Source organism: Danio rerio, chromosome 15 (assembly GCF_052040795.2).
Source record: "Danio rerio strain M-AB ecotype USA chromosome 15, GRCz13ab, whole genome shotgun sequence".
Classification (NCBI taxonomy): domain Eukaryota; kingdom Metazoa; phylum Chordata; class Actinopteri; order Cypriniformes; family Danionidae; genus Danio; species Danio rerio.
The window spans coordinates 49,747,501-49,775,074 of NC_141035.1; the positions used below are offsets into that span (position 1 = coordinate 49,747,501).

At 35.4% G+C, this 27,574-nt stretch overlaps 1 protein-coding gene across 2 annotated transcripts in view; it reads left to right on the forward strand.

The window, feature by feature from the left end:
• The window catches only part of lrfn1 (leucine rich repeat and fibronectin type III domain containing 1), a gene marked incomplete at its 5' end in the record, with an annotated part of 339,663 nt that extends 326,844 nt beyond the window's left edge, over positions 1-12,819 (forward strand). For both annotated transcript variants that reach the window (NM_200615.3, NM_001441793.2), the window contains 3 exon segments: positions 5,374-5,818; positions 9,290-11,794; positions 11,854-12,819. In NM_200615.3, the coding sequence (NP_956909.3) occupies positions 5,374-5,818; positions 9,290-9,700 (856 nt within the window). In that variant the 3' untranslated portion in view covers positions 9,701-11,794; positions 11,854-12,819.
• Between the last annotated feature and the right edge of the window lie 14,755 nt (positions 12,820-27,574).

Below are 27,574 nucleotides of genomic sequence, written 5' to 3' on the forward strand. Positions count from 1 at the left end.
AAAATTGTTTAGTTCAATTATTTATTGTAAATAATATGCTGTACTTAACAGAAACACATTATAGTATGTAACAGCTGAAAGATAAACTCCAATAAAGCCAGGTATTACCATTTATAATACTTAGGTAATTTATAGTAAGTTGAAATATTTAGCAATAAGCATTATATTGTAGTACATGTTTACAACTATTCATTAATGAATTACACTACATAATATCATTAGTAAGGCCAGATGGAATCTGCGGACATTTTTTGCTATTTCTGCGGAGAATTTTAGTAAAAATCTGCGGATTTCTGCGAAATTATTTTGGGAGTATCCAGCAGAGTATCATAACTTACACCTTATTATATTAAATAAAAAGTAATAAATTACTGAATAAAAACTGAATAAATTCAGATCTACACATTTACTCAAGTAAATAAACAGAATTAATGATGGGCTAAAAATCTGCAGAAATCTGCAAGATTCTGCGGAAAATCTGTGGAAAATCTGCGGAATTCTGCGCGCGCAGATTCCGTGTGGGCCTAATCATTGGTAACCATCATGAACTAATAGTGGTTACCATAGTATACTTTAGCCTTTACTACTGTAAACTATATATATATATATATATATATATATATATATATATAAAGTGCTTCAGCATGTTTCATCTTAAGTATATTTGCTAAATAGTTAAAAGGCATTGTAATTTTAATCTGGATTTATTATTCATATGAGTTTTTGGGTGCATGTGTGTGCTGGTATTATTATTATTGTATATATATTTTTTTAGGTGTAAAAATGGCTTTGTAGCAGACGGCTATAAATAAATAAATAAATACTTTTTTTAATATAAGAGTGTTGTGACTATCCTTGTTCAAAGTTTCAAATTAGTCTCATCTTGGGTCTGCTGAGGGGTTTAGACGCTTCCTTTGCAAATAATACATAGAACATCAAGTCTTAATTTGTTGCTGTTTATTGCAGAGGTAGTTTAACAAAAAATCTGATCTGAAATAAACAAAAGCAAACGAATTTGGCCATCAAACACTGAAGGTAAGTGTTACAATCCTATGTTTGTCTTGTCTCATCTGTTTTTTTTTCTTGTTCCTGTTTTGCTTAGAACACATCCAATTGGCCACTTCCAGCTTGCTTGATCCTGATTGGCCTACAGTGTTTTAAAAAGCCATGACACCACTTCCTTGGCAGCCATCTTGTTTTTGGTCACTTGCTTGTGTTTGTTGAAATGTTTGATTGTGGTATAGTGCAGAGTTTTTGGATGTGTTAGGACTGAGAGTATTGAGATTTGTGAGTACTGTTTGCTTTGTTTGACTTCTGAGAGAATATTGAGATTTGTGAGTACTGTTTGTTTTGTTTGAGTTCTGAGATTATATTGAGAATTGTGAGTACTGTTTGTTTTAGTGTTTGCTTTGTTTATGATACTTTGTTCCACCGGCTTGTTTGACCTTTGTTGCCTGCTGACATTGATTTTGGATTGTCCTTCAAATATGGTTGCCTGTTTTTGTAAATAGATTGTAAATAGTGTATATATTGGGATAGTAAGGAGTTTGACGCCATTTTCTTTGTAAAACCTTTTTGCCTCTGTTTTTGTGTTAGGTAGTTAGGGAAGTGAATTGTACTTTCTTTTCTTTTATTTGTGATCAGGTAAGTTAGAGATTTAATATAAAGGAATTTTTGTTTGTTATTTTGGCCTTGTCAGCTCCCGAATTCAAACCCCAATAAATCTTTGAATTCATTTTGTTGTCTTGTCTTTCATGTTGTGCACCATCCCTAGACGGTGCGTAACATGAAATTGGGGGCTCGTCCATTGGTTATATGCTCTATTAGCTGAATTTATTTGGCTCATTTGTTTTTGCATTTGTTTGTCTGGGGTTTTTCTTTTGATAAGGGAGGAAATATAGTGATTGGCCCAACTACTTTGATTGGCATGGCATCAAAATTTGAACTTGATAAATTTACAATTGCACCAACAGAGGAGCAATTAGATAAATGTCGCAAAGATGATTTGTTTTTGATTGCAGATTTTTTTGATATAGTCGTACCTCGAAATGCACTGAAAAAGGAGATCAGAGAGGCATTGTACATGGAGCTTGTTAAACAAAAGATCTTACCTGATGCGAATGTGCAGGGTTTGGGTGTTGCAAATACAGCATTATCTGAAGAGTTGGAAGCTGCTGAGGCAGAGTTCAAACCTACGGATGTTGCGAGCATGGATCCCATTAATCCGCCTTCGCTAACAGATCCACAGCTGGCAATCCGGTTGAAAGAACTGGAGGTGGAGTTAAGTCGACAGCAGTATCAGAGCCAGCTTTTACATGTTCGAGCAGTTGAGCTTGAGACAAAACGAGACATCCGGCTGAAAGAGCTGGAACTTGAATTAAAGACTGGACAAAATCCATGTCCACCTTCTTCCCTGACAAAGGGAAGCACTCTTGTGCAGAGTCCAGTAAATGCCTCCTCTCCTCTTCCTGCAGTGCCGTCTGTGACACCGGTAAGTCCTAACACTGATTTTGATATTAGTAGACAAATTTCATTGGTTCCTACATTTAGAGAGAGTGAAGTTGACACATATTTCACTGTTTTTGAGCTTATTGCAGCCACGTTAAAGTGGCCAAGAAATATTTGGCCTTTATTGTTACAGTGCAAACTGGTTGGCAAAGCACAAGAAGTATGTTCTGCACTGACACTTGAGCAAAGTTTGGAGTATGATTCGGTTAAGGCTGCCGTGTTAAGAGCTTACTAACTCGTTCCAGAAGCCTATCGACAAAAGTTTAGGAAGCATGTGAAAAACCCCAGTCAAACATTTGTTGAGTTTGCACGTGAGAAAACCACACTGTTTGAAAAGTGGTGTGCTGCTAGCAAAATTACCACATTTGAGCAGCTGAAAGAACTCATTTTAGTGGAAGAGTTTAAGAATTGCATTTCAGAAAAGATTGTAGTTTATTTGAATGAACAAAAAGTTTCATCACTATCTGAGGCTGCGATTTTTGCTGATGAGTTTGTGCTCACACACAAGGTTGCATTCACGTCCCCACGTTCATCTCGTGCTGTTATAGATCGCAGGGGTAGCTCTAGAACAGCAGTAGCTGTGCCAAAAGATGATCACATTGCTGAATCTTCAACAGGGTCCCGCGAGTGTTATTACTGCCATGAAAAGGGGCATTTAATTGCTGGTTGTCCTGTGTTACAGCGCAAAAATCAGAGAAAAGCTCAGGATGCATCTAAAACTGTGGCCTTTGCGAGTACTCACACTTCTGAATTAGTAGACTCTATTGATCCCTCTTTTTATCCATTTGTGTTTGAAGGTATAGTGTCATTTTCTGAATTAGATCAGGAGCAAAAACCAGTTCACATCCTTCGGGATACAGGTGCTGCTCAGTCTTTTATTCTGGCAGATGTGCTTCCATTCTCTTCACAGTCCAGCTGTAATTCAGATGTATTAGTTCAGGGAATTGAACTTGGTGTGGTTAGGGTTCCTTTGCACACTGTTTATTTACGCTCTGACATTGTGACTGGCTTAGTTAAAGTGGCTGTTCGTACTCAGTTACCACTGAAGGGAATTTCCCTTATCCTTGGGAATGATTTAGCAGGGAACAAAGTTTCTTGTCTTCCTGAGGTTACTGAGGTACCTTGTGTGCCAGAAGAGGATGTGTTGACTCGAGAGTTTCCCAGTGTATTTCGTTCTTGTGTTGTGACTCGTGCACAAGCTCGTAAACTTGATAAGGAAATTGATCTTTCTAATTCCTTCATGAATTCAGATTTACCAGATGTTGAGAACAAAACTGAAGATGCTTGTTTACAGAATCTGAGTCTAGAATCTAAATTTGACTTTCCTTTTGACAAACAGCGCTTGATAGATGCACAACGTGCAGATGATACGTTGAAGTCATGTTTTGCTGCTGTGATTGAGATATCTGACTTACCCAATCATCCAGCTGCTTATTTTTTTGATGGCGGGGTACTTATGCGCAAGTGGAGTCCAGAAAACATGAAGGGTGACTGGAGCTCTGTATTTCAAGTAGTCATTCCAAAAGATTACAGAGAATATGTGCTAAGTGTGGCTCATGACCATGAATTGTCTGGTCATTTAGGTATAAGGAAGACCTATAACAATCTTTTGAAACATTTCTTTTGGCCTGGAATGAAGTCTACGGTGTCTCACTATTGTCGATCTTGTCATGCTTGTCAGGTTGCTGGCAAACCAAATCAGGTTATTTCCCCAGCTCCCTTAAAGCCAATTCCAGTAATGACTGAGCCATTTGAGAAACTTGTAGTTGATTGTGTTGGACCTTTACCAAGGACTAAATCTGGTCACTCCTACTTGTTAACTTTGATGTGTTCTGCTGCTAGGTTTCCTGAAGCCATCCCGGACGAGCCCCCAATTTCATGTTACGCACCGTCTAGGGATGGTGCACAACATGAAAGACAAGACAACAAAATGAATTCAAAGATTTATTGGGGTTTGAATTCGGGAGCTGACAAGGCCAAAATAACAAACAAAAATTCCTTTATATTAAATCTCTAACTTACCTGATCACAAATAAAAGAAAAGAAAGTACAATTCACTTCCCTAACTACCTAACACAAAAACAGAGGCAAAAAGGTTTTACAAAGAAAATGGCGTCCCTAGACGGTGCGTAACAGTAAGGTCTAAAGACCACTTCTCAATAGGCCACACCCAGGCCTCTTAAGCTTCCTCTGGCCTGCAGGGGGTGCAAATCTCCAACATAAAAGAAATCAAGAATAACAACACAAATCTTTAAATAAAACAAACAAATGGCTCCTGCAAAGAGTTTTTGTCTTGTTTCTAGTTCAAATATCTACAAATTCTTACAGAAAGATGGGGAAGGGGTTTGGGGAGGGTTATTAAGACCTTACTGACTCCTCCTCCTCACCCTTTCTGTTTGTTGTCAAAGCTGACAGCTGAAGGGGTGTGGTTAAGTGTGTTAGTCCCACCCAATACCTCAGACAGACCTAATCTGAGATTTAACTGAAAACTAATAGGAAGTGCATTTGCAGATATGAATGTTCTGGCAAACAATTTGCTTTCCGAATGAAATGCACAGATGCATTCTTCACCATAGCACACAGGTGTCAAACTCAGTTCCAAAAGGGCCGCAGCTCTGCACAGTTTAGTTCCAACCCTAATTAAACACACCTGATCAAACTAATTGAGTCCTTCAGGCTTGTTTGAAACCTACAGGTAAGTGTGTTGGAGCAGGGTTGGAACTAAACTGTGCAGGGCTTCGGCCCTCCAGGAATTGAGTTTGACACCCCTGCCATAGCACTAGCAATGTGAACTAACAAAATCATATGGTTAGTTTTGAATTTCACCTGTACTTCATCTGTTCGTCTTGTGTGTTTTCCCGCCAGGATGATTCCGTCAGCCAGTAAGACGTTCAGGATCAACGATCTGGCTGCGGGCCGCGAGTACGAGCTGTGCGTGTTAGCGGTGTATGACGACGGCATCACGTCGCTGACGGCGACGCGCGTGGTGGGCTGCGTTCACTTCCACACTCTGCCGGAGACTAACCAGTGCCGCTTCGTGCCCAGCCAGTTTCTGGGAGGAACCATGATCATCATCATCGGCGGCATCATCGTGGCCTCCGTGCTGGTCTTCATCATCATCCTTATGATCCGCTATAAAGCCTACAGCGGCGGTGGAGGAGACACAGCTAAAGCTAAAGCTGGAGGAGACGTCAGTGTTCATGTGCACTCGCAGACCAACGGCAGCAGATCCGCAGCCACCAAACAGAGCGAAGAGCCGCCCGAGTCGCCCGCCGGGAAACACTGCAAGGCCCTGGTGCTCCTCAAAATGGTTCTGCCCATATTACACTTACTTTTTTAGATGTTTATTCATTTAAAAGTAAAGAAAATAAGAAAATAGTAAAATAAATATGGACCTCCTTCTGTCAAAAATGGAATTGGTGACTTAGGGCTCTATTTTGACGGTCCATGCGCAGAGCGCAAAACGCAGGCCGCAAACGCTTTCAGGGCGTGTCAGGATGCATTTTTGCTAATTTAAGGACGGGAAAATCAGCTTTTCGCCGTGGCGCATGGTCTAAAAGGGTTGAGTTTATTTTCTTAATGAGTTATAGGTGTGTTTTGAGAATAAACCAATTAGAGTCTCATCTCCCATTCCCTTTAAGAGTCAGCTGCGTCACGCCATAAGCGCATTCACTATTTACAGGACGCAAAGTAAGTCTAAGTGGAAAAAAATGAGCATTTCATAAGCAAACAGTTCACAGTTGACAGTTTTTTTAACAGAAAACTGTTAAACAGAGCATCTACTGCGTGACAATGAGAGATAATGGATCACTTTCACTTTCGCTCTTGGATAGGGAAACCTTTACGCACAGACATCAATTAGTCTATAAATAATTAATTTCGTTTGTTAAGTGCAAAGATTTGTTTCAAAACTATTTCTAAATTCAGTTCTAGTTATTTATTTATATGAGTTATTTCCAAATACACCTGCCATGCCCCATATGGTTTAAAACCTGACAGACTTTCGTTTTTAAAATCTTGAATCTTCTCTGGGCAAATTACACTTGCAACACTCATCCTTTATAGATTCTCCTTCAGTGAAAGGTTTCCTGTGCTGTGCGATTAGCTGGGCTACATCATAACTAGCCAGCATAGACTTTTCTTGCACTTTATTAGCACGAAAAAAAAACTGCTGTTGTTGAGCTGATAGAGCTGCTGCTATTAGTTTTACTTTTTGATCTCGTTCGGCACCAGTGTAAGAGCTGAAGGCCTGATGTTTTATTTTATAATGTCTTTTAATATTATATTCTTTCATTACTGCAACTGATTCCTGACAAATTAAACAGACACAAATTCCACTGACCTCTGTGAAGAAATATTCTTTGCCCCATCGTGACTGAAATTTCCTGCACTCACTGTTGATTTTCCTTTTTCTTGCTTGTGCCATGGCTCGCCAAATGTGATTATGAATTATGTTTCTTTCAGTTTGTTCTGTTCGTTTTACTTCATAACAGGAACTGCTGCCTAATTGAAGACATGTAATAGCGGCACCCGGTGGTTATTTATTGAATTACATTCATTTTTGTATTGCGGGCCAGATTCTATTAATATTCATAAAAAGCCTCGCGGGCCGCCACAAAACTGATCGCGGGCCGCAGATGGCCTGCGGGCTGTAGTTTGGGCACCCCTGGACTAGATATTCTTTAAGACACTAGTATTCAGCTTAAAGTGACATTTAAAGGCTTAACTAGGTTAACTAGGCAGGTTAGGGTAATTAGGCAAGTTATTGCACAACTATTTTTTGTTCTGTAGACTATTGAAATAAATATATAGCTTACAGGGACTAATAATATTGACCTTAAAATGTTTTTGAAAAAAATTAAAAACTGCTTTTATTCTAGCCGAAATAAAACAAATAAGACTTTTTCCAGAAAAACAAATATTATCAGACATACTGTGAACATTTCCTTTCTCTGTTAAACATCATCTAGAAAATATAAAACAAAGAACAAAATTCAAAGTCAGAATAATTCTGAATTCAGCTGTATGTGTGTGTGTGTATGTATGTATGTCTACAGTGGTCCCTCGCCAATCACTGGAGTTACGTTCTAAAAAATTCCCGCAATAGATGAAATCCGTGAAGCAATCAGCTTTAATTTTTACAATTATTATAGATGTTTTATGGCTGTAAAACCCCTCACTACACACCTTATACACTTTTCTCAGACAGGCATTAATATTTTCACACTTTTCTCTTTTGTTTAAAGGGCCATAATCCCCCCCTTTTTCAAAAGGGTGTTCTCACACCTCTAGTTTGGAAAAAGACAGGAAAGTGGGTGCATCTAGCTCTGTTTAGGTGGAAGTGTCGGTGGAGGCAAAGAGGGAAGGATTTGGATAAAAATGGGAGTTTCCCTTTGGTAGGTCTTTAAAAACAGAAAGAGTAAACCGATGATACGAACTAACTTTGCCATTTGAATGAACAATCAAAAACCACTGATCACACACTTACCAAATCTGTAGAGACAGGACAATCAACACCAACTGCAGCCGGGTCTATTTTAAAAGGAGACGAGCAGCAAATCCGGATTCCACCTTTTCCAGATGAGAAAAGCTCTTGGGTAAAAATGTTCCTTAGACACGTATTTTTGTTGCACGTTGCATGCACTGTAATCCACATGTGAGTCCAGCTGCGCTCTCATAGCGGGAAATGAAAACAAAACCTTCGTTGCAGCACATTAATGAACACAACACTGACAACTAGTGTCTCCAAAATGTTCTTGTTTTTCTTAAACTTGTTTTGGCAACACAACGTGGCGTTTCTCTCACCGTCTGAACACTGTACATGTACAGTCTTCAAAGCTGTTATGCATATTAATAAAGTTGCACCGCACACACAATAGAGCGCGCTGATAGGTTTGAACCAAGCCTTTTTCATGAATAAATGCAGCACACTCAGAGACGTCATGATGTACTCCCAGGTACAAACAGCCAGTCTACACACTGTAATACACACAAGAATCTAATCGTCATGATGCAGCTTCAAAAATTAGTTTCAAACCGTAAGAACGAATTTGCTCGAAATAACACAAAAACAATGAGTTTTCACTTTTTTTATGAGATATTTGTGTCCTAATAGTGTGTTTAGCAGCGTGGGATACATAAATGACTGTCAACAGCGCAAAAGGTAACTTCTACCTTTCTCTAACATGTCCAGAACTTTTTGTGTGATGGTTAGCATCTTCCTCTGCCTTTTGGGTGCTACCGTAGGTGCCTTTGACAGTGCAGAACGTTTCATCAACGTTATGGAGTTTGTTGGGGAGAAAACTTGCAAACAAACAGCCTTCAGCCAATCAGGATGCAGAACACAATGTGCTGTAAAAAAAAAAAAAAATAAAATAAAAAGCACGTCAAATTGCACGAAAAAATCCGCAAAACTTCGAGACTGCGAAAGGTGAACTTCGTTATGGCGAGGGACCACTGTCTATTTACTGTCAATTTTAAATATCTAGTTCACAGGTGTCAAACTCAGTTCCAAAAGGGCCGCAGCTCTGCACAGTTTAGTTCCAACACTAATTAAACACACCTGATCAAACTAATTGAGTCCTTCAGGCTTGTTTGAAACCTACAGGTAAGTGTGTTGAAGCAGGGTTGGAACTTAACTGTGCAGGGCTTCGGCCCTCCAGGAATTCAGTTTGACGCCCCTGATCTAGTTAGTTTTCATCCACCTTTTACTATCTTCACTGATTGTACTCATATGTACTCATCTGTATGTTGAGATTTGATGTTTGTGTGTGTGTTTCAGATGGAGGATCCGCAGGAGGAGCTGAAGGTGGAGCTGCCGGCTCTGTGCTCCGCTAAACCTCCGTCCTCCAGGAGAGCTAGTCTGGCCGGACCTCCATCCGACGACACGCAGACGGACAGCAGCTTGACCGGCTCCACCATGTCCCTGTGTCTGATCGGCTCCGTCCCGAACGAGGGCCCTCGGAAGGGTCCGCTGGCCAACATGTCACTTCTGCCCAGTGAGCTGGCGCGGACTCGGCACCGCTTCTCCTTCGACGGAGACTATGCTTTATTCCAGAGCCACAGTTACCCACGGCGGGCTCGAACCCGCAGACACAAGTCCAGCTCCCAGATCAACACGGACACATCGCCGCCCTGCAGCCGCAGAGTGACCTTCAGCAGCACCGAGTGGATGCTGGAGAGCACAGTGTGATGTCTGAGCATGCGCAGATACACACACACACACAGTCGGAGGACATGGAAACTCAGTGATGATGCTGTTGCAGTAAAACGTACACATTTACAAACAGTAATACTCTTCCTCTGATTCTAATACTAGTGAGTTGCCTACTAAGGGGGCAAAACAATAATCATAGACACTTAGAATATAAATAATAATAATAATAATAATAATAGTAAAAATATTTAATAAAAATAATAATAATAATAATAATAATAATAACAATAATAATATTAATAACAATAATAATAATAATAATAATAACAATAATAATAATTATAATAGTAGAAAAAAATAATATAATTTTTAATAATAATAATATAATTTTTTATAATAATAACAATAATAATAATAATAATAATTGAAGATTTTTTATATGTTTTTAATATATATTTATTATATTTAATATATATTTTTATTTATTTTTATTATTATCAATAATAATAATAATAATAATAATAATATAATTTTTTATAATAATAATAATAATAATAGTAATAATAATGATGATGTTAATGTCATTATCAACATTATTATTATTATATTTATTATTATTATTATTATTCAATATAGCGAGTGGATGCTGGAGAGCACAGTCGGATTTCTAAGAATGTGCAGATACACACACAGTCATAATTGTTTTAACAAATGTTTCCATCTAATATCAATATTTTCAGAATATGTTTCATTGTGTTTGTTGAATATTTTTAAATATTTTAATAATATAAATAGATCACTTCAAATTATTAAAAATGTCAATAAATGTCACTTTTTAAATTCCAATTTCAATGCATCAACAAATAAATAAAACCTAAATCACAAAAAAAAAAAGTTGATTTACAGATATTTTTCACTTCACTTAGTCTATTCACGTCAAAGCTTCCTATCTAGACGACTCACTAGTGTACGAATCAGAGCAGCCCCGTCCTGCTTCCTTCTGCGGTCCTAAAGAGAGTCGGTTTTGTGGCCGTCCCGTAACGCAGCGGTGCCTTAAATCCAGCAGATCACCCGCCAGAGGACACACACACACACACACAACAGAGCCAGATCAGTCTCAAAAATAATACATTTACAAAATAAAATTCATACACTATTCACATTTACAAAATGACAATTCATATAATACACAAATCCAATTTGTAACTACAAAACAATTTATAAATACACAATACACAATTTGTAAATTCAAAAAACAATTTGTAAATACACAAATCCAGTAAGTAAATTTAGCACAATTTATTAATACACAAGTCCAATTCGTAAATTCATAACACAGTTCTTAAATGCGCAAAACACTATTCGTATTAAGTCAATTACTAATTCATAAATACAGATACAATTGTAAATTCAAAACACAATTCATAAATACACAAATCGAATTGGTAAAATCAAAACACAATACGTAAATACACAAATCGAATTTGTAACTTCAAAACACAATTCATAAGTATGCAAATCCAACTCGTAAAATCAACACAATTCATAAATATGATAAAACATAATTTGTAAAATCAAAGGACAGTTCATAGATACCCAAATTCTTTAATACGCAAAACACAATTTGTATATTTAAAACACATCGTAAATTCGCAAAACACTAGTATATTTAAAACACAATTTTTAAAAGTGCAAAACACAATTCGTAAATTCAAAACAATTTGTAAATTCAAAACACAATTCATAAATACGCAAAACAATATATATTTAAAACACAATTAGTAAATATGCAAAACGCAATTTATAAAAATGCTAAGCACAATTTGTATATTTAAAACACTGTTCACAAATATGCAAAACACAATTCGTATATTTTAAACACAATATGTAATTTCAAAACACAATTTGTATTTAAAACACGATTCGTAAAATGCTAAACACAATTCGTGCATTCAAAACAATTCCTACATTCAAAAAAATTAATAAATACGCAAAACACAATTCGTATATTTAAAACACAATTGTAAATTCCAAACACAATTCATAAATACGCAAAACTCAATTTGTACACTTAAAACACAATTCGTAAATATGCAAAACACAATTTGTATATTTAAAACAATTAGTTAAATCAAAACACAATTCATAAATATGCAAATTCAATTTGTATATTTAAAACAATTAGTTAAATCAAAACACAATTCATAAATATGCAAATTCAATTTGTATATTTTAAACACAATTTGTAAATATGCAAAACACAATTCGTACATTCAAAGCACAATTTGTACATTCAAAACACAATTTGTAAATATGCAAATGCAATTTGCAAATTCAAAACAATTCGTAAATTAAAAATACAAATCGTAAATGCACACATCCAATTCATTTGCGGAAATAATTATAATTTTTTCTTGTAAATTCATTAATTTTTTAATTTACGAATTGGATGTTAAAAATTTGAAATGCTCTGTGCATGTAAGAGTTCAATTTTTTTATGTATATTTTTGAAACTCATCTGGCTCCATACACACACACACACACACACACACACACACCATCTGTCCGTCATGTCTTTCTGTTTACTACCAGAAGCCAAGGGTGAAAAGCAGGACTGAGAGCTGTGTGTGAATGTGTTTGTCCAATCCCTTCAAAACTAAACAAAAAATAAAATAAAAAACAGAAACTTTTGCACAGAAGACACGAGACACAAACGGACACAACGTATCGCACCAGTCTATACAACAATAACTATACAAATAACCATTGATTTGGAGGAACGGATGGGATTTTCCATGCGGACGATTCGCAGGATGGACGCTTTCTCGAATGTGACTGTATCCGAAAACACATGGCTTTTGTATCTGGCTGGTCTGGATAAAAAAAAATTAAAAATACGTAACTCAAAAAAAGAAGTTAAGACCAATAACGACAGCAACGACAAATACATATATAAGTATATTAAAATCTCTCTGTGTATGTGTTATAAATATGTAAGTCATAGGTGACATGACTTTTTACCAAACATCTGTGGTGTCGGCGAAGGGTTTTTACATTAAAAACCGGCGTCTTCACGAGTCCCCGCGTTTCGCGTGTTACGGTTTCAACATTAATGCCTCACGAGGAGGGGATTAAAGCTTTTTTTTGTGTGTGGACTGACTGTAGTGATGTGGTTTTGTCGTCTTTTCTGCTGTTTAATTTTTTGTTTGTTTATTTTTGTGCACATTTCTTCACACGTGCTGATTGAGGTGTTTCTAAACAGACAACCAATCACGGGTGGTTTACAGATTATTTTGGAGAGAAGAGGTGTTTTTTTCTCACAGTGTGCAGAGGCTCTGTATTTTTTTTATTTAATTTGACTTTTCATTCATTGCAAACAATACAACAATTCGTAAATTCAGCACAGTTCATAAATTCAGCACAATTCATAAATACGCAAAAACACTTTGTAAATGCACAAATATAATTTAAAAAATCAAAACACAATTCGTAAATACACAAATCCAATTTGTTAATGTGCAAAAGCGCAATTCATATTCAAAAACACAATTCATAAATACGCAAAAACACAACACGTAAATTCAAAGCACAATTTAAAGATACACAAATCCAGTTTGGAAATTCAAAACACAATTCATAAATGCGCAAAACACAATTTGGAACAGAATGAAAAAAACGCAAATAAAAAGTAGTGATTTTTAAAATGAAAAAATTTTTTTTATTTAAAATTTGTAAATTCAACACAATTCATAAATACCTATAAAGACAATTCATAAATTCAACACAATTCATAAATATGCAAAAAAAAAACTATTTGTAAATACACAAATCCAATTCGCAAATTCACCACAATTTGTAAATACGCAAAAACATAATTTGTAAATTCAGCACAATTCATAAATACGCAAAAACATAATTTCTAATTTCAGCACAATTCATAAATACGCAAAAACACAATTCAGAAATTCAACACAATTCAGAAATACGCTAAAACACAATTCAGAAATTCAACACAATTCATAAATACGCAAAAACACAATTGGTAAATTCAACACAATTCATAAATACGCTAAAACAAAATTCAGAAATTCAACACAATTCATAAATATGCAAAAATACTTTGTAAATTTAACACAATTCATAAATATGCAAAAACACAATTGGTAAATTCAACACAATTCATAAATATAGAAAAACACAATTTGTAAAAAATACACAAAAATAAAATGTGTAAATTCAACACAATTCATAAATACGCATAAACACAATTTGTAAATTGAACACAATTCATAAATATGTAAAAATACAATTCGTAAATTCAACACAATTCATAAATACGCAAAAATAAAATTCGTAAATTCAACACAAATCATAAATATGCAAAAACACATTTCGTAAATTCAACACAATTCATAAATACACAAAATAAAATTCGTAAATTCAACACAATTCATAAATACGCAAAAACACAATTCGTAAATTTAACACAATTCATAAATACGCAAAAACACAACACGTAAATTCAAAGCACAATTTAAAGATACACAAATCCAATTTAGAAATTCAAAACACAATTCATAAATGCGCAAAACACAATTTGGAACAGAATGAAAAACGCAAATAAAAAGTAGTGATTTTTAAAATAAACAAATTTTTTTTATTTAAAATTTGTAAATTCAACACAATTCATAAATACCTATAAAGACAATTCATAAATTCAACACAATTCATAAATATGCAAAAAAAACTATTTGTAAATACACAAATCCAATTCGCAAATTCACCACAATTTGTAAATACGCAAAAACATAATTTGTAAATTCAGCACAATTCATAAATACGCAAAAACATAATTTCTAATTTCAGCACAATTCATAAATACGCAAAAACACAATTCGTAAGTTCAAGAAAAATTCATAAATACGCAAAAACAAAATTCTTAAGTTCAACACAATTCATAAATATGCAAAAACACAATTCAGAAATTCAACACAATTCAGAAATACGCTAAAACACAATTCAGAAATTCAACACAATTCATAAATACCCAAAAACACAATTGGTAAATTCAACACAATTCATAAATACGCTAAAACAAAATTCAGAAATTCAACACAATTCATAAATACGCAAAAACACAATTGGTAAATTCAACACAATGCATAAATACGCTAAAACAAAATTCAGAAATTCAACACAATTCATAAATATGCAAAAATACTTCGTAAATTTAACACAATTCATAAATATGCAAAAACACAATTGGTAAATTCAACACAATTCATAAATATAGAAAAACACAATTTGTAAAAAATACACAAAAATAAAATGTGTAAATTCAACACAATTCATAAATACGCATAAACACAATTTGTAAATTGAACACAATTCATAAATATGTAAAAATACAATTCGTAAATTCAACACAATTCATAAATACGCAAAAATAAAATTCGTAAATTCAACACAAATCATAAATATGCAAAAACACATTTCGTAAATTCAACACAATTCATAAATACACAAAATAAAATTCGTAAATTCAACACAATTCATAAATACGCAAAAACACAATTCGTAAATTCAACACAATTCATAAATACGCAAAAACACAATTCGTAAATTTAACACAATTCATAAATACGCAAAAACACAATTTGTAAATTCAACACAATTCATAAATATGTAAAAATACAATTTGTAAATTCAACACAATTCATAAATATGTAAAAATACAATTTGTAAATTCAACACAATTCATAAATATGCAAAAATAAAATCCGTGAATTCAACACAATTCATAAATACGCAAAAACACAATTCGAGAATTCAACACAATTCATAAATATGCAAAAACACATTTCGTAAATTCAACACAATTCATAAATACACAAAAACACAGTTCGTAAATTTAACACAATTCATAAATACGCAAAAACACAGTTCGTAAATTTAACACAATTCATAAATACGCAAAAACACAATTCATAAATTCAACACAATTAATAGATACGCAAAAACACAAGTCGTAAATTCAAAGCACAATTAGATATTGAAACGCAATTTGAAACAGTATGAAAAACGCAAGTAAAAAGTAGTGTTTTTTTATTTGCTTTGACTGATAAACATTATTTAATATGTTCCTCATGATTTCTTTTAATTACCACATATTCTAATTTTGGTTCTTGCAACACATTTCACAAAAAGTTGGAACAGTAAAGCTTTTACAACTTTGTAATGTTGCTGTACCTTTTCACAACACTTAAAAGACGTTTAGGAACTTAAGACCCCAAGTGCTGAAGTGTTTCAGGTGTAATTCTGTCCCTTTACAGTAGTACAGGGTCTTCGTTGTTGCATTTTGAGCTTGAAAATGCACCACGCATTCACTATTGGAGACAGGTCGGGACTGCTGGCAGGCCAGTCCAGCACCTGTATCCTCTTCCTCCACAGCAGGACTTTGTAATGTGTGCAGAATGTGGTTTTGCATTGTCTTGTTGAAATATGCATGGGCGTCCCTGAAACAGAAGGCAGCATTTTGTGCTCCCAAATCTTGATGTGCTTTTCAGCATTGATGGTGTCATCGCAGATGTGCAAGTTACCCTTGCCTAGGGAACTGACACAACTCCATACTATGACAGACCATGGCTTTTGAACTTGCTGGTAAAAGTCTGAAGGACCCTTTTCTTCTATGGTTAGAGCACATGGTGTCCATTTCTCCAAAAAAAAATACCTGAGACACCGATTCATCTGACTGCAGTACACGTTTCCCCTGCATGATGATCCATCCCAGATTCCTTTGAGCCAGAGAAGTTGACAGCGATTCTGGACACTGTTAACATAGGGCTTCCTTTTGGCACAATACAGTTTGAACTGCCATTTGTGGATGTAACTCTGTATAGACCTTTTACGCACTTCCGCATTTTTCAAACGGAAATACGTCAATGTAGTGTATTAGAACTTCCTGTTATCATAGCGGCAGATACGAAAAAGGGCGAAGAATCGCCGTTTCTGTTTTAGTTCCAGGCTGTTCGTCTTCTAACCAAAAACAGCCCTACCTTTCATTTCATTCTTTTCCTGTGGATCCAAACCTGAAACCCAAATGGATACAGGCGATCTGAAGAGAGGAAGGGCATAGTTTTAATGTAAAACAGGTAGCACCTATGTCTGCAGCCGGCACTTCGCTCCGGATGATTACAGTGGTGGCTGCGTCGTTCGTCGCCTGAAGAGTGGTGTTGTCCCGAGCCTATTCCCTTGGAACAACTTTACAGCTCCTTTGAGAAGGGAGTCAGTATATGACAGAACCTACAAACGTCAGTCTAAACAGCTATGCTGTGAAGATAGCGACATGGTGGCTAAGGCAGCAAGGATGGATCACGACTACGTGACACACCCACCTGCATTGAGGTAAAGTTGGTTTCATATTCACACATTCCTTCATTTAGAAGTCTCTATAATATTTACCATGTTACTTTGAATATTCGATCGAAATTACCATGCAAACATGAAAACAACATTAACGCTGGTTATTTGACTGTGAACAATGTTGTACTTTGATAGTCATTGGCTGCTAATATGATTTCACTATTTAGAGTTTGCAAATAATACTTTAAAGAAATTATATTGTTAAAGGGAAAGTCTGAATGTGCAAATATAAAACCAACTTTACCACTATCCCACCTGCAGGTCAGATTGTTCATAGTGTATTTAGTTAAAGGTTCAGGACACCCCGGAGAACTTTTTTTTTATATTAACAGATGTGTGTGTGTTGAGCATCAGTTAAGACAATGTTAGCACCTGTCAGCTTTAATTGTGGGGAAAACTGGATTATTTTGAGCTTTTGTCAGCTCATTTCAGCTTCCGGGTTTAAAATGATTTTTGGGGCGAGATCAAAATCGGCGACGTAGCGCAGAACTGCAAGTGCAATGATGACGCGTCGGTTTCTCATTATTATTCATAGCGGAGTTTTCTTATCCTATGAGAAGAGCCGGCTGCTTAATTATTCATGAGACCTGCCAGACCTGCCAGTGTCAAGCCCGAGCTGAGAGACACGGAAACCACGGCACAGTATTTAGCCGTTCATGAAGGCTCATATGCGTTTGTTTCCATCATCCACGGGGTTTGTTGCATGTTTTCCCCCGCGATCTTGTCAGGGCCGATCATACAGCAAAGCTGTGTGCGTGCTGCTAGCATTTTTGTCGGGAGAGCAGCACGAGAATTAGAGAATGGCGGACGCTGTCTTTTATCAGGAGTTCGTTCACATTCAGACACATCGCCGTGCTGCTGTGTTCGCCTAAATCCTCCAGATTACCAGCAGGGTTAATGGTTAAAATAGACGGGTCAGGAGACCTGCTGCACTGAGTCTGCTGGATACGGGGATTAAGGGAGAAGTCCTCATTTATAGTGTTTACATGAACACACTTATCTTTATAATGATATAAATTGTGGTTATGTGTATATGAAATTACGAATAACAAATGTAGCAGGGCACTAAATCACTGTTAATTTCTTTGCATTTTAACTTTGTAAACTATAAACTCATGCGTCTCCTCTTTGTGTCTCATTTTGTGAGCTAACTGACAACAGCAGTTATTCGCTCCCCTTCTCCCCTGCTGGCCACGCCCACTCCTGCACAATGCTCGCGGAGCTCCACGCCCATTAATCATGCATCTTTTGAAAAAATTCTGAAGTAGACTTTAACCGAAAGAGGGGGGTGTCATGGTCCTTTAATGCTAGTCAACTATGTGTACCGTTATACATATCTACCTGAACAAATTAATGTTAATAATATAAGCTGTTCACGAAACTCAACTAAAAAAAATAAAATATATATTTTTAACAATGAAACAATTTATTGCTGTGACATGTAGTAAATACACGACGTTTTATCATACTAGCATGTGTGGAAGTATTTAAAACAAGTGTGTTACAACTGGCCCTGTGTTAGGTTCTGCCCTGCTCTCCCCTATTTTAATTGCATGTATTTAATTACTTATTTAATTAACTTCGGAAGTCAACTCAGGCTCGCCGAAAACACTCTAGCTGCCTTTTCTCCGCCAAAAAACTCATACCGGCACTGGGTTTACACGTTGTTGACGTACTTCCGGTTTTTGCGTAAAAGGTCTATTGTGGTACTTGGCAAAGGATTGCTGCAGTAGTGCTGAGCCCATGTGGTAATCTGGCTCATAGATGAATGAGGATTCTTGATGCAGCGCCCCCTGAGGGGTCGGAGATCTGTTCACATTGACTTGCGCTCTTGTCCTTTACTCACTGAAACTCCTCCAGATTCCTTCAATCTTCTAATGCTGTTCTGCACTGTTGAAGATGAAATATGCAAATGTCTTCCTCTCTTTCTCTGGGTTTCCCCTGAGTTCCCCGGTTGTGCTCCCACCGTCCAAAGACATACATCATAAGTAAATTGACCAATCCAAGTAGCATCTTAAAAAAACTCTTAGCCAGCTATATCTCATGCTAGTAACATGCTAACTCATGCTAGAATCATGCTGATAACATGCTAATTCATGCTAAAATCATGCTAGTAACATGCTAATTCATGCTAGAATCATGCTGATAACATGCTAATTAATGCTAAAATCATGGTAGTAACATGCTAATTCATGCTAGAATCATGCTAGTAACATGCTAATTCATGCTAGAATCATGCTGATAACATGCTAATTAATGCTAAAATCATGGTAGTAACATGCTAATTCATGCTAGAATCATGCTGATAACATGCTAATTCATGCTAAAATCATGCTAGTAACATGCTGATAACATGCTAATTAATGCTAAAATCATGGTAGTAACATGCTAATTCATGCTAGAATCATGCTAATAACACGCTAATTCATGCTATTATCATGCTGATAACATGCTAATTCGTGCTAGAATCATGCTAGTAACATGTTAATTCATGCTAGAATCATGCTTATAACATGCTAATTCATGCTAGAATCATGCTAGCAACATGCTAATTCATGCTAGAATCATGCTAATAACACGCTAATTCATGCTATTATCATGCTGATAACATGCTAATTCATGCTAGAATCATGCTAATAACACGCCAATTCATGCTAGAATCATGCTAGTAACATGCTAATTCATGCTAGAATCATGCTAGCAACATGCTAATTCATGCTAGAATCATGCTAATAACACGCCAATTCATGCTAGAATCATGCTAGTAACATGCTAATTTATGCAAGAATCATGCTAGTAACATCATGCTAATAACATGCTAATTCATGCTAGAATCATGCTTGTATCATGCTAATTTGTGCTAAAATCATGCTAATTCATGCTATTAACATGCTAATTTATGCTAGAATCATGCTAGTAACATGCTAATCTTTCTCTATCTATCCATCTGTCTGTCCATCTGTTCGTCTATCGATCCATCCATCTATCTGTCTTTTTAGACTTTTTAAAACTGTTTAAACTAAATAAACTATTACCAACAGGCTTTCACAAGCCAGTTTGTCCTCAGACTTAAAAAAAAAAATATATATATATATATACACACACACACACACACATATATATATATATATATATATATATATATATATATATATATATATATATATATATATATATATATATATATATATATATTCGCCACAGCGGAATGAACCGCCAACTACTCCGGGATATGTTTTACTCAGTGGATGCCCTTCCATTTGCAACCCAGTACTGGAAAACACCCATACACACTCATTCACACACACTATCACACTACGACCAATTTAGTCCTCTATAGCGCATGTGTTTGGACTGTGGGGGAAACCAGAGCACCCAGAGGAAACCCGCACTAACACGGAGGAGAGCTCGCTCCTGAAACATGTTTATCTGCTTTTATATTTCTGTGTTGGTTCAGTTAGCTGACAAGGCAACCTATTACATTATTTTTTTTAAAGGAATAAAATATTGGTTCTATTTTTCATTTCTTTTAAAATATGTCTTATTTATGTATTTCTTTTACTTATTTATTTTTGTTAAATGGTATAGATATATAGAGCATTATATTTTTAGTTCCTTGTGAGCTTTATTCTGTGAACATGTACAGTAAGCATTACATTATTCACGTCTACAGCCTGCAGAGACATTATTATCAATAAGCACTTCTAGAAAGTGCTTTCGCTTCACAAATGCAGTGCAGTGATCAACGAACGGTAAGTGTGACATTTAAAACATTTGTACCAGGACCAGAAGTGCTTATTAGCAGGAAAAACACAACTATTATAATCAAAGGCTGAACAATGAATGCCACTGCAGGTAAACAAGGCTGTAAGTGTTCGTTTTAGATTGAAAACGTAACCTTTTCCTCTTATTCCTTATATATATATATATATATATATATATATATATATATATATATATATATATATATATATATATATATATATATATATATATATTATATATATTATTATTGTTGTTGAAATTTTTATTATTATTATTATTATTATTGTTGTTGTTGAAATTTTTATTATTATTATTATTATTATTATTTTCATTTATTTTTATTATAATTTTTTGTGTTTGTATTATCATTATAATAATAATAATAATTATTATTATTACTATAATTATTATATTTTATTATTATTTTATTATATTTATTATTTTTAGTATTTTATTGTGTACTAATATGTACTATTTTATTATGTACATTTTATTATAATCTTTTTTTCTTATTTTTAAATTAGTTTTAGTATTTTTATTATGATTTGATCATTTTTAAGTTTTTTATTATTATTTTTACTATATTTTTAAATTTGATTATTTTTTTATTATTTTTTATATTTTATTAACTTTTTTTTAATATTATTTCTATTATAATTTTTTGTATTTTTATTGTCATTTTTAGTATTTATATATATATATATATATATATATATATATATATATATATATATATATTATTTTTTTATATTTTATTGTTTTATTGTTTTACTGTCTTTTCTATTATTTTTTTAGCATTTTTATTATTTTTTATTATTTTAAATTTTAATAGTTTTATTATTTTTATATTTTTATTAACATATTTACATATTTATGTTTACAAATGTATTTATTTATTTTAGTTTTATTATCATTTTTATAATTTTTTTTTATAAGTTCAAATTTTGTTCATTGTTTTTATTTATTTATTTCTAATCTTTTTTTTAATTATCATTTTTTAAATTTTTCTGTTTAATTCAGTTTTTTTTTCCTTTTGTTATGATCGATTTTTAGGCTCTGGTTGTGTCCCTGGTCACGTGTTCTTCATTCCTGAATATCTGAGGATTGTTGATTTTTTCAGGAATCTTCTGAATGAAGGTTTGAATGTCATATTTCTGCTTTAATGTGAGAGCATGAGTTGACTGAATTGAACATGCGTGTTTGCGCGTGTGTGTGTGTGTGTGTGTGTGTGTGTGTGTGTGTGTGTGTGTGTGTGTGTGTGTGTGTGTGTGTGTGTGTGTGTGTGTGTGTGTGTGAGTGTGTGAGTAAGTAGTGTCTGCTCAGTTTCAGTGAGTGATGTGGCTCAGCAGACTGAAGCCTGGTCAGACAGAGCTCATCATCAGTGTGTTCACAGAGGCATTAACATGTAACTGCCTCTTCTGACAGCCGCGTCTCTAATTACCCTTTCATTGCAGTAAAAGTCGAGTTGAACTGAAAGCGTTTGTTTATTGAAGTGCTTGATTTGTCACACTGAGACTCTCAAATCTGCATCAGCTTCTAATAGTTCAGATGCAGGAGCACAAATCCATTAGCTTCCTTTCCCACAGTAAAGTATGAATAATTATGACAATTCAAAAACGACGCACAATTGCTTCTATTTCTGACTGAAGACTGAAATATATGAAAGCAGGCGCTATTTTGCATTAGGTATAGTGAAGTTTTGTACATGGTGAAAATATATACAGAATGCAAGGAGATTGATAAACCCATGAAGCATTGCGCTTTAGCTACTTTATGGGCATGCTTTTTCTCGAAGTCTTGTACAGTGGGTGACACTTCAAAAGGAGCTTTATCGCCTTTATACTGAATTTGCTCTTCAGTGTTTGAACTCTCAGTAATGATTAAATCACACTGAACTGAGCTAAACTGAACTAAACTGAACTTAAACACTAAAAACTGAACTACACTGTTCCAGTTACTGAACCACACTTTTCCAGTTACTATGACCATTTATGTGAAGCTGCTTTGACACAATCTACATTGTAAAAGCGCTATACAAATAAAGCTGAATTGAATTGAATATTGTCTTCAGTAATCAACGAATGGTACGTTTGACATTTAAAACATTTGAGCCAGGACCAGAAGTGCTTATTAGCAGGAAAAACACAACTATTGTAATTAAAGACTGAACAAGAACTGCAAGTAATTATTAAATTAATAAATTATTTTATTATAATTTGCATTAAATTATTGTATTTATATTATCATTTTTACTATTTTATAATTTTTTAATTATTATCTTTTTTTTTACTAATTATTTTTTAATTACACTATCACGTCTTTTTTAAGAAAACAGCTGCTTTACAACTTCAAATGTTCAACAACCTTACAGATTTATATGTCTTAACAATAAAAATGAAAAATAAAATTTTTTTAAAAAGTATTAGTCAGGTGAGGCTCGGACGCGAATCGACGACATTGTAACGCAACATGCTGACCACTAGACCACAATGGCACTGTTGCGCTTGTGTGGCCGGAATGATAGTTACGTCATCATTACCCTGCAGGCAGCATTTTGCTCATGGGGCTTTGAGACAATAAATAAGAAGAGCGGAGCTGCTGTAAAATAATGAATAAAAAGAGTGAGACAATGGTCAAATAAATAAATAAATGAAAAAAAAAAAGTGTGACTGCTGAGAGTGCAAGCAGCTAGAAACACCGGCCCTCACGGCCAAAAAAATGAACCAGCCCACTGGAAACTCTCCCAGTCCTCTCGATTGGCCAATCTAAATGGCTAAATGAATCATATTGGAGTCATTGGGATAGTTAGGTAAATATAAAAGCACATTATAAGACAATGCAAGTGTTTTTGACCCTGCATGCAGATTAGCCTCTTGTTGGAGATCCCCAAAACCAAAATATGAGCATTTATAATGCAAAATAGGGGCTCTTTAAAAACGTTTTAACAAGCTTCATTATCATTGTAAACTTAGTAGAATTTTTTCTTTAATCAAAAATAATTGAAATGTTTTTAAAAGTGGAGCAAGAGAGGCCAAACCTACAGTATGTGACCCACATATCAATTTTAAGCATCTGGTCCAAATACTACATTTGATATCTGGCTCAAGTCTTGTGTGCCGCCTTAAAGACGGTGCCAAACCCGGGCCACAGCTGGAGCACATGCTGTATGCCAGTGCTGGACGAACGCCTGCTGTGCCAGCTTTATGCCAAATCTGAGCAAGAGTTCTGTGCTACCAGGGTAGTTTCGAACCATTATCCTCATTGATGCCGGTGCTAAATGATTCCTGAGAAAACATTACAAATGTGATGTAAATTAGCATGAGGCGTAAAGGAGGTAGATGATATAAGTGTAAATAAATGCAACAAAACATTACAGATGCAGCGTAAAGAGAAGAAATACTCTCTGGTTTTTAATCGTGCAGTTAATTATGAGCTCTGTCCTGCATAACATGTGAAAACTGTAAATATTCCAGCAGCAATGCTTTTGTTAGTCCTAATAAAAACACCTGAGAGAGCATGTATATAATGTCATGTACAGCAGGCATGGTATACAGCTTTAGCTATCAAATATGTATGATATAATGCAATGCAAGTTTATTTCTATTGCACATTTCAAACACAGTGACAATTCAAAGTGCTTTACATAAACAGGAATAAAAGAGACGAGTATAAGACAAAGAAAAACAAATAATAAAAAGGATTAAAAACAGATTAAAATGTGTTTAACAGGTTAGAAAAGAATAAAAAAAGAAAAGCAAGACACAATAGTGTGATCTGTCGGCCATAGCACAGCGCTCAGTCAGTCAGTAAAGGCACAGCTAAACAGATGTGTTTTCAGTCTTGATGTGAACGTGCCTAATTGTCACGGGCAAAGAAGAGGTGAACTCAAATGCAGAGAAAACAAAGTCTTTATTCAAGTAGAGGGTCTCAGGATAAGCAACGAAACAAAGGTAGCCCAGTTGGGTAAACGCTGGGGAAGCATCAAGGAAAAAAACTCCACAATAACGGGACGCTCGCTCACTGGAAGTCCTGGATACAGATACAGGATGAGTAATGCCGAGTTCAGACTGCATGATTTTCAAACTAGTCGTGTCACAGATGTTTTCACACTGCATGACTATCTGGGCTAGCGTTTCGTCGCTGCTTTGTTTACATTTACATTTACATTTAGTCATTTAGCAGACGCTTTTATCCAAAGCGACTTACAAATGAGGACAAGGAAGCAATTTACACAACTAAGAGCAACAATGAATAAGTGCTAAAGGCAAGTTTCAGGTCTGTAAAGTCTAAGAAGGGAAGTATTAGTAGTATTTTTTTTTTTTTTTTTTTTTTTTGTACAGTTAGTGTGATATTCAAAGAGGCAATTGCAGATTAGGAAGTGAAGTGGAGACTAAATAGTTGAGTTTTTAGTCGTTTCTTGAAAATAGTGAGTGACTCTGCTGTTCTGATGCAGTTAGGGAGTTCATTCCACCAACTTTACACTGCAAGATGGTTCAGCGACATAGACATTCACATTGCATGACTTTACTATAGGGTGAATCGCCGACAACTTCGTCCAAACTACGTCTCACAGCCAAAAACACGTAGTATATCTTTTGTTATTAACTACATAATGAGAAAGACGCCTTTAATGGGGTAGAACATGTACATGTTTGCTCACCTGGGTTTAAAGGGAATTAGCCATTTCTCCTCAACGTTGATAATAAACTAATTTCTTTCTGTATGAAACGTCAAACAGACACGGGTGCTCCTGAGTCCTGTCAAACCTCCACTAGTTTTTCCTCCATTTCGTGGGTCCAAATAAACCGAAAAAGAGCGCTTTTACCTTCTCCCCCAGCCTCCCGCTGACCTGCAGCAGGTATACACACACGCACACACAAGTAAAAGCTGCTCTCTCATTGGCTGTAGGTGATCGCCGATGTTATTTTCAGTCAAAACTCAATTCACACGGCATGATTTGAATCGCCGACAGCTCCAGATATTTAACATGCCAAATATCTCACAGGCATCGGCGACTCATCAGCGATTCTCTCAGATCACGTCTTTGATTGTTCATACTGTGTGATTGTCACTCACGTGCACGAGCAGCGATTTGCCTGTGATTTCAGGCATTTGTCTGCGATTTCTCAAAACCTGTCGGCGAGCCAAAATCGGGGTTAAAATCACGCAGTCTGAACTAGGCATAACAGAATGCTTCACACAGACTCATAAGCGACAACATACTGACAAACATGAAGGGAAATGACGTGCTATAAATGGGGAAAAAGGGAATGAGAAACAGGTGGAAAGAATTAGCCGAAATGACTGGTGTTCCTGCGACTGTAAATAAAAGCAGGTGAGAAAGGTGATCTGTAACACTAAATAGAGGAAGGTAGCAAGAACGCAAGGTACGCTGACACTAATGTTGGAGCACATCTGATCATTTCTGGAAGCTGATTCCAGCAGCCGGGGGCGCTGTTAGTAGCTGAAAGCGGATTCACCCTGCTTTGACTGAACTCTTGGGGCTCTATTTTGACGGTCCATGCGCAGAGCGCAAAACGCAGGGCACAAACACTTTCAGGGCGTGTCAGAACGCATTTTTGCGAATTTAAAGACGGGAAAATCTGCTTTGCGCCGTGGCGCATGGTCTAAAAGGGTTGAGTTTATTTTCTTAATGAGTTATAGGTGTGTTTTGAGAATAAACCAATCAGAGTCTCATCTCCCATTCCCTTTAAGAGCCAGCTGCGTCGCGCCATAGCGCCTTTGCTATTTACATGACGACTTTGTAAGAGGAAAAACTGAGCGCTTCACTAAAGAGAAAACAGTTAAACAGAGCATCTGCAGTGCGAGAATGAGAGATTCACTTTCGCTCTCGTGGATAGGGAAACCTTGTACACACAGATATCAATTAGCCTATACATAATTAATTTTGTTTAAGCGCAAAGATTTGTGTCAAAACTATTTCTAAATTCAGCTCTAATTTCCAGCAAACAAATAAATGAACAATAATAATGAAGTGTGTTCAAAAACCTGAGTTATATCCTAAAACACATGCTGTGCCCCATATGGTCTAAAACCTGACAGGTGGGCAAATCTAAGCTTGTTTTTAATAAAACAAATACAAATATGGATATAATAAATAATACTGCTAATATTAATAACAATACACAAAAGCAAATTGAATAAACTGAAAAAGCCACCAAGATGAAGAAGGCATGAAAGTATGGTTTTTATATTTATGTAGGCTAGAAAATAATATGTTTTGTAATATTTTAATCCTTCATATTTATATCCAATATATATCCTTAATATTTAAATTATTTTGCATTTGTAAAGATATTTGCGTATTGCTCTACATCTACATCTGCGCTGGACAATAGACCGGCAATAGACCGGCTTTGTTTTGGTCTAATGAAAAATCTATTTTAGTTTCTCAAAATAGCAACGCGCCAGCAGTGCACCTCAGAACGCCTCCCTTTTTAGACCAGAACGCCTATGGGCGCACATATGAGTGCAAATGCATTTGCTATTTAAACAGCGTGGCAGAAAACGTCAAAACGACTCTTGCGCCAAGCTGAAACTAACAAACAACAATTGCATCGCATCTTGCGCCGAATGTATGATAGGGCCCTTGGAGTTTGTAGTTTATTTGATCCTTAAGATCTGAGTGATCTGTTGGGTTTGTATTCAGTGAGCGTATCTGTGATGTATTGAGCTCCTAGGCCGTTTAGTGATTTATAGAGC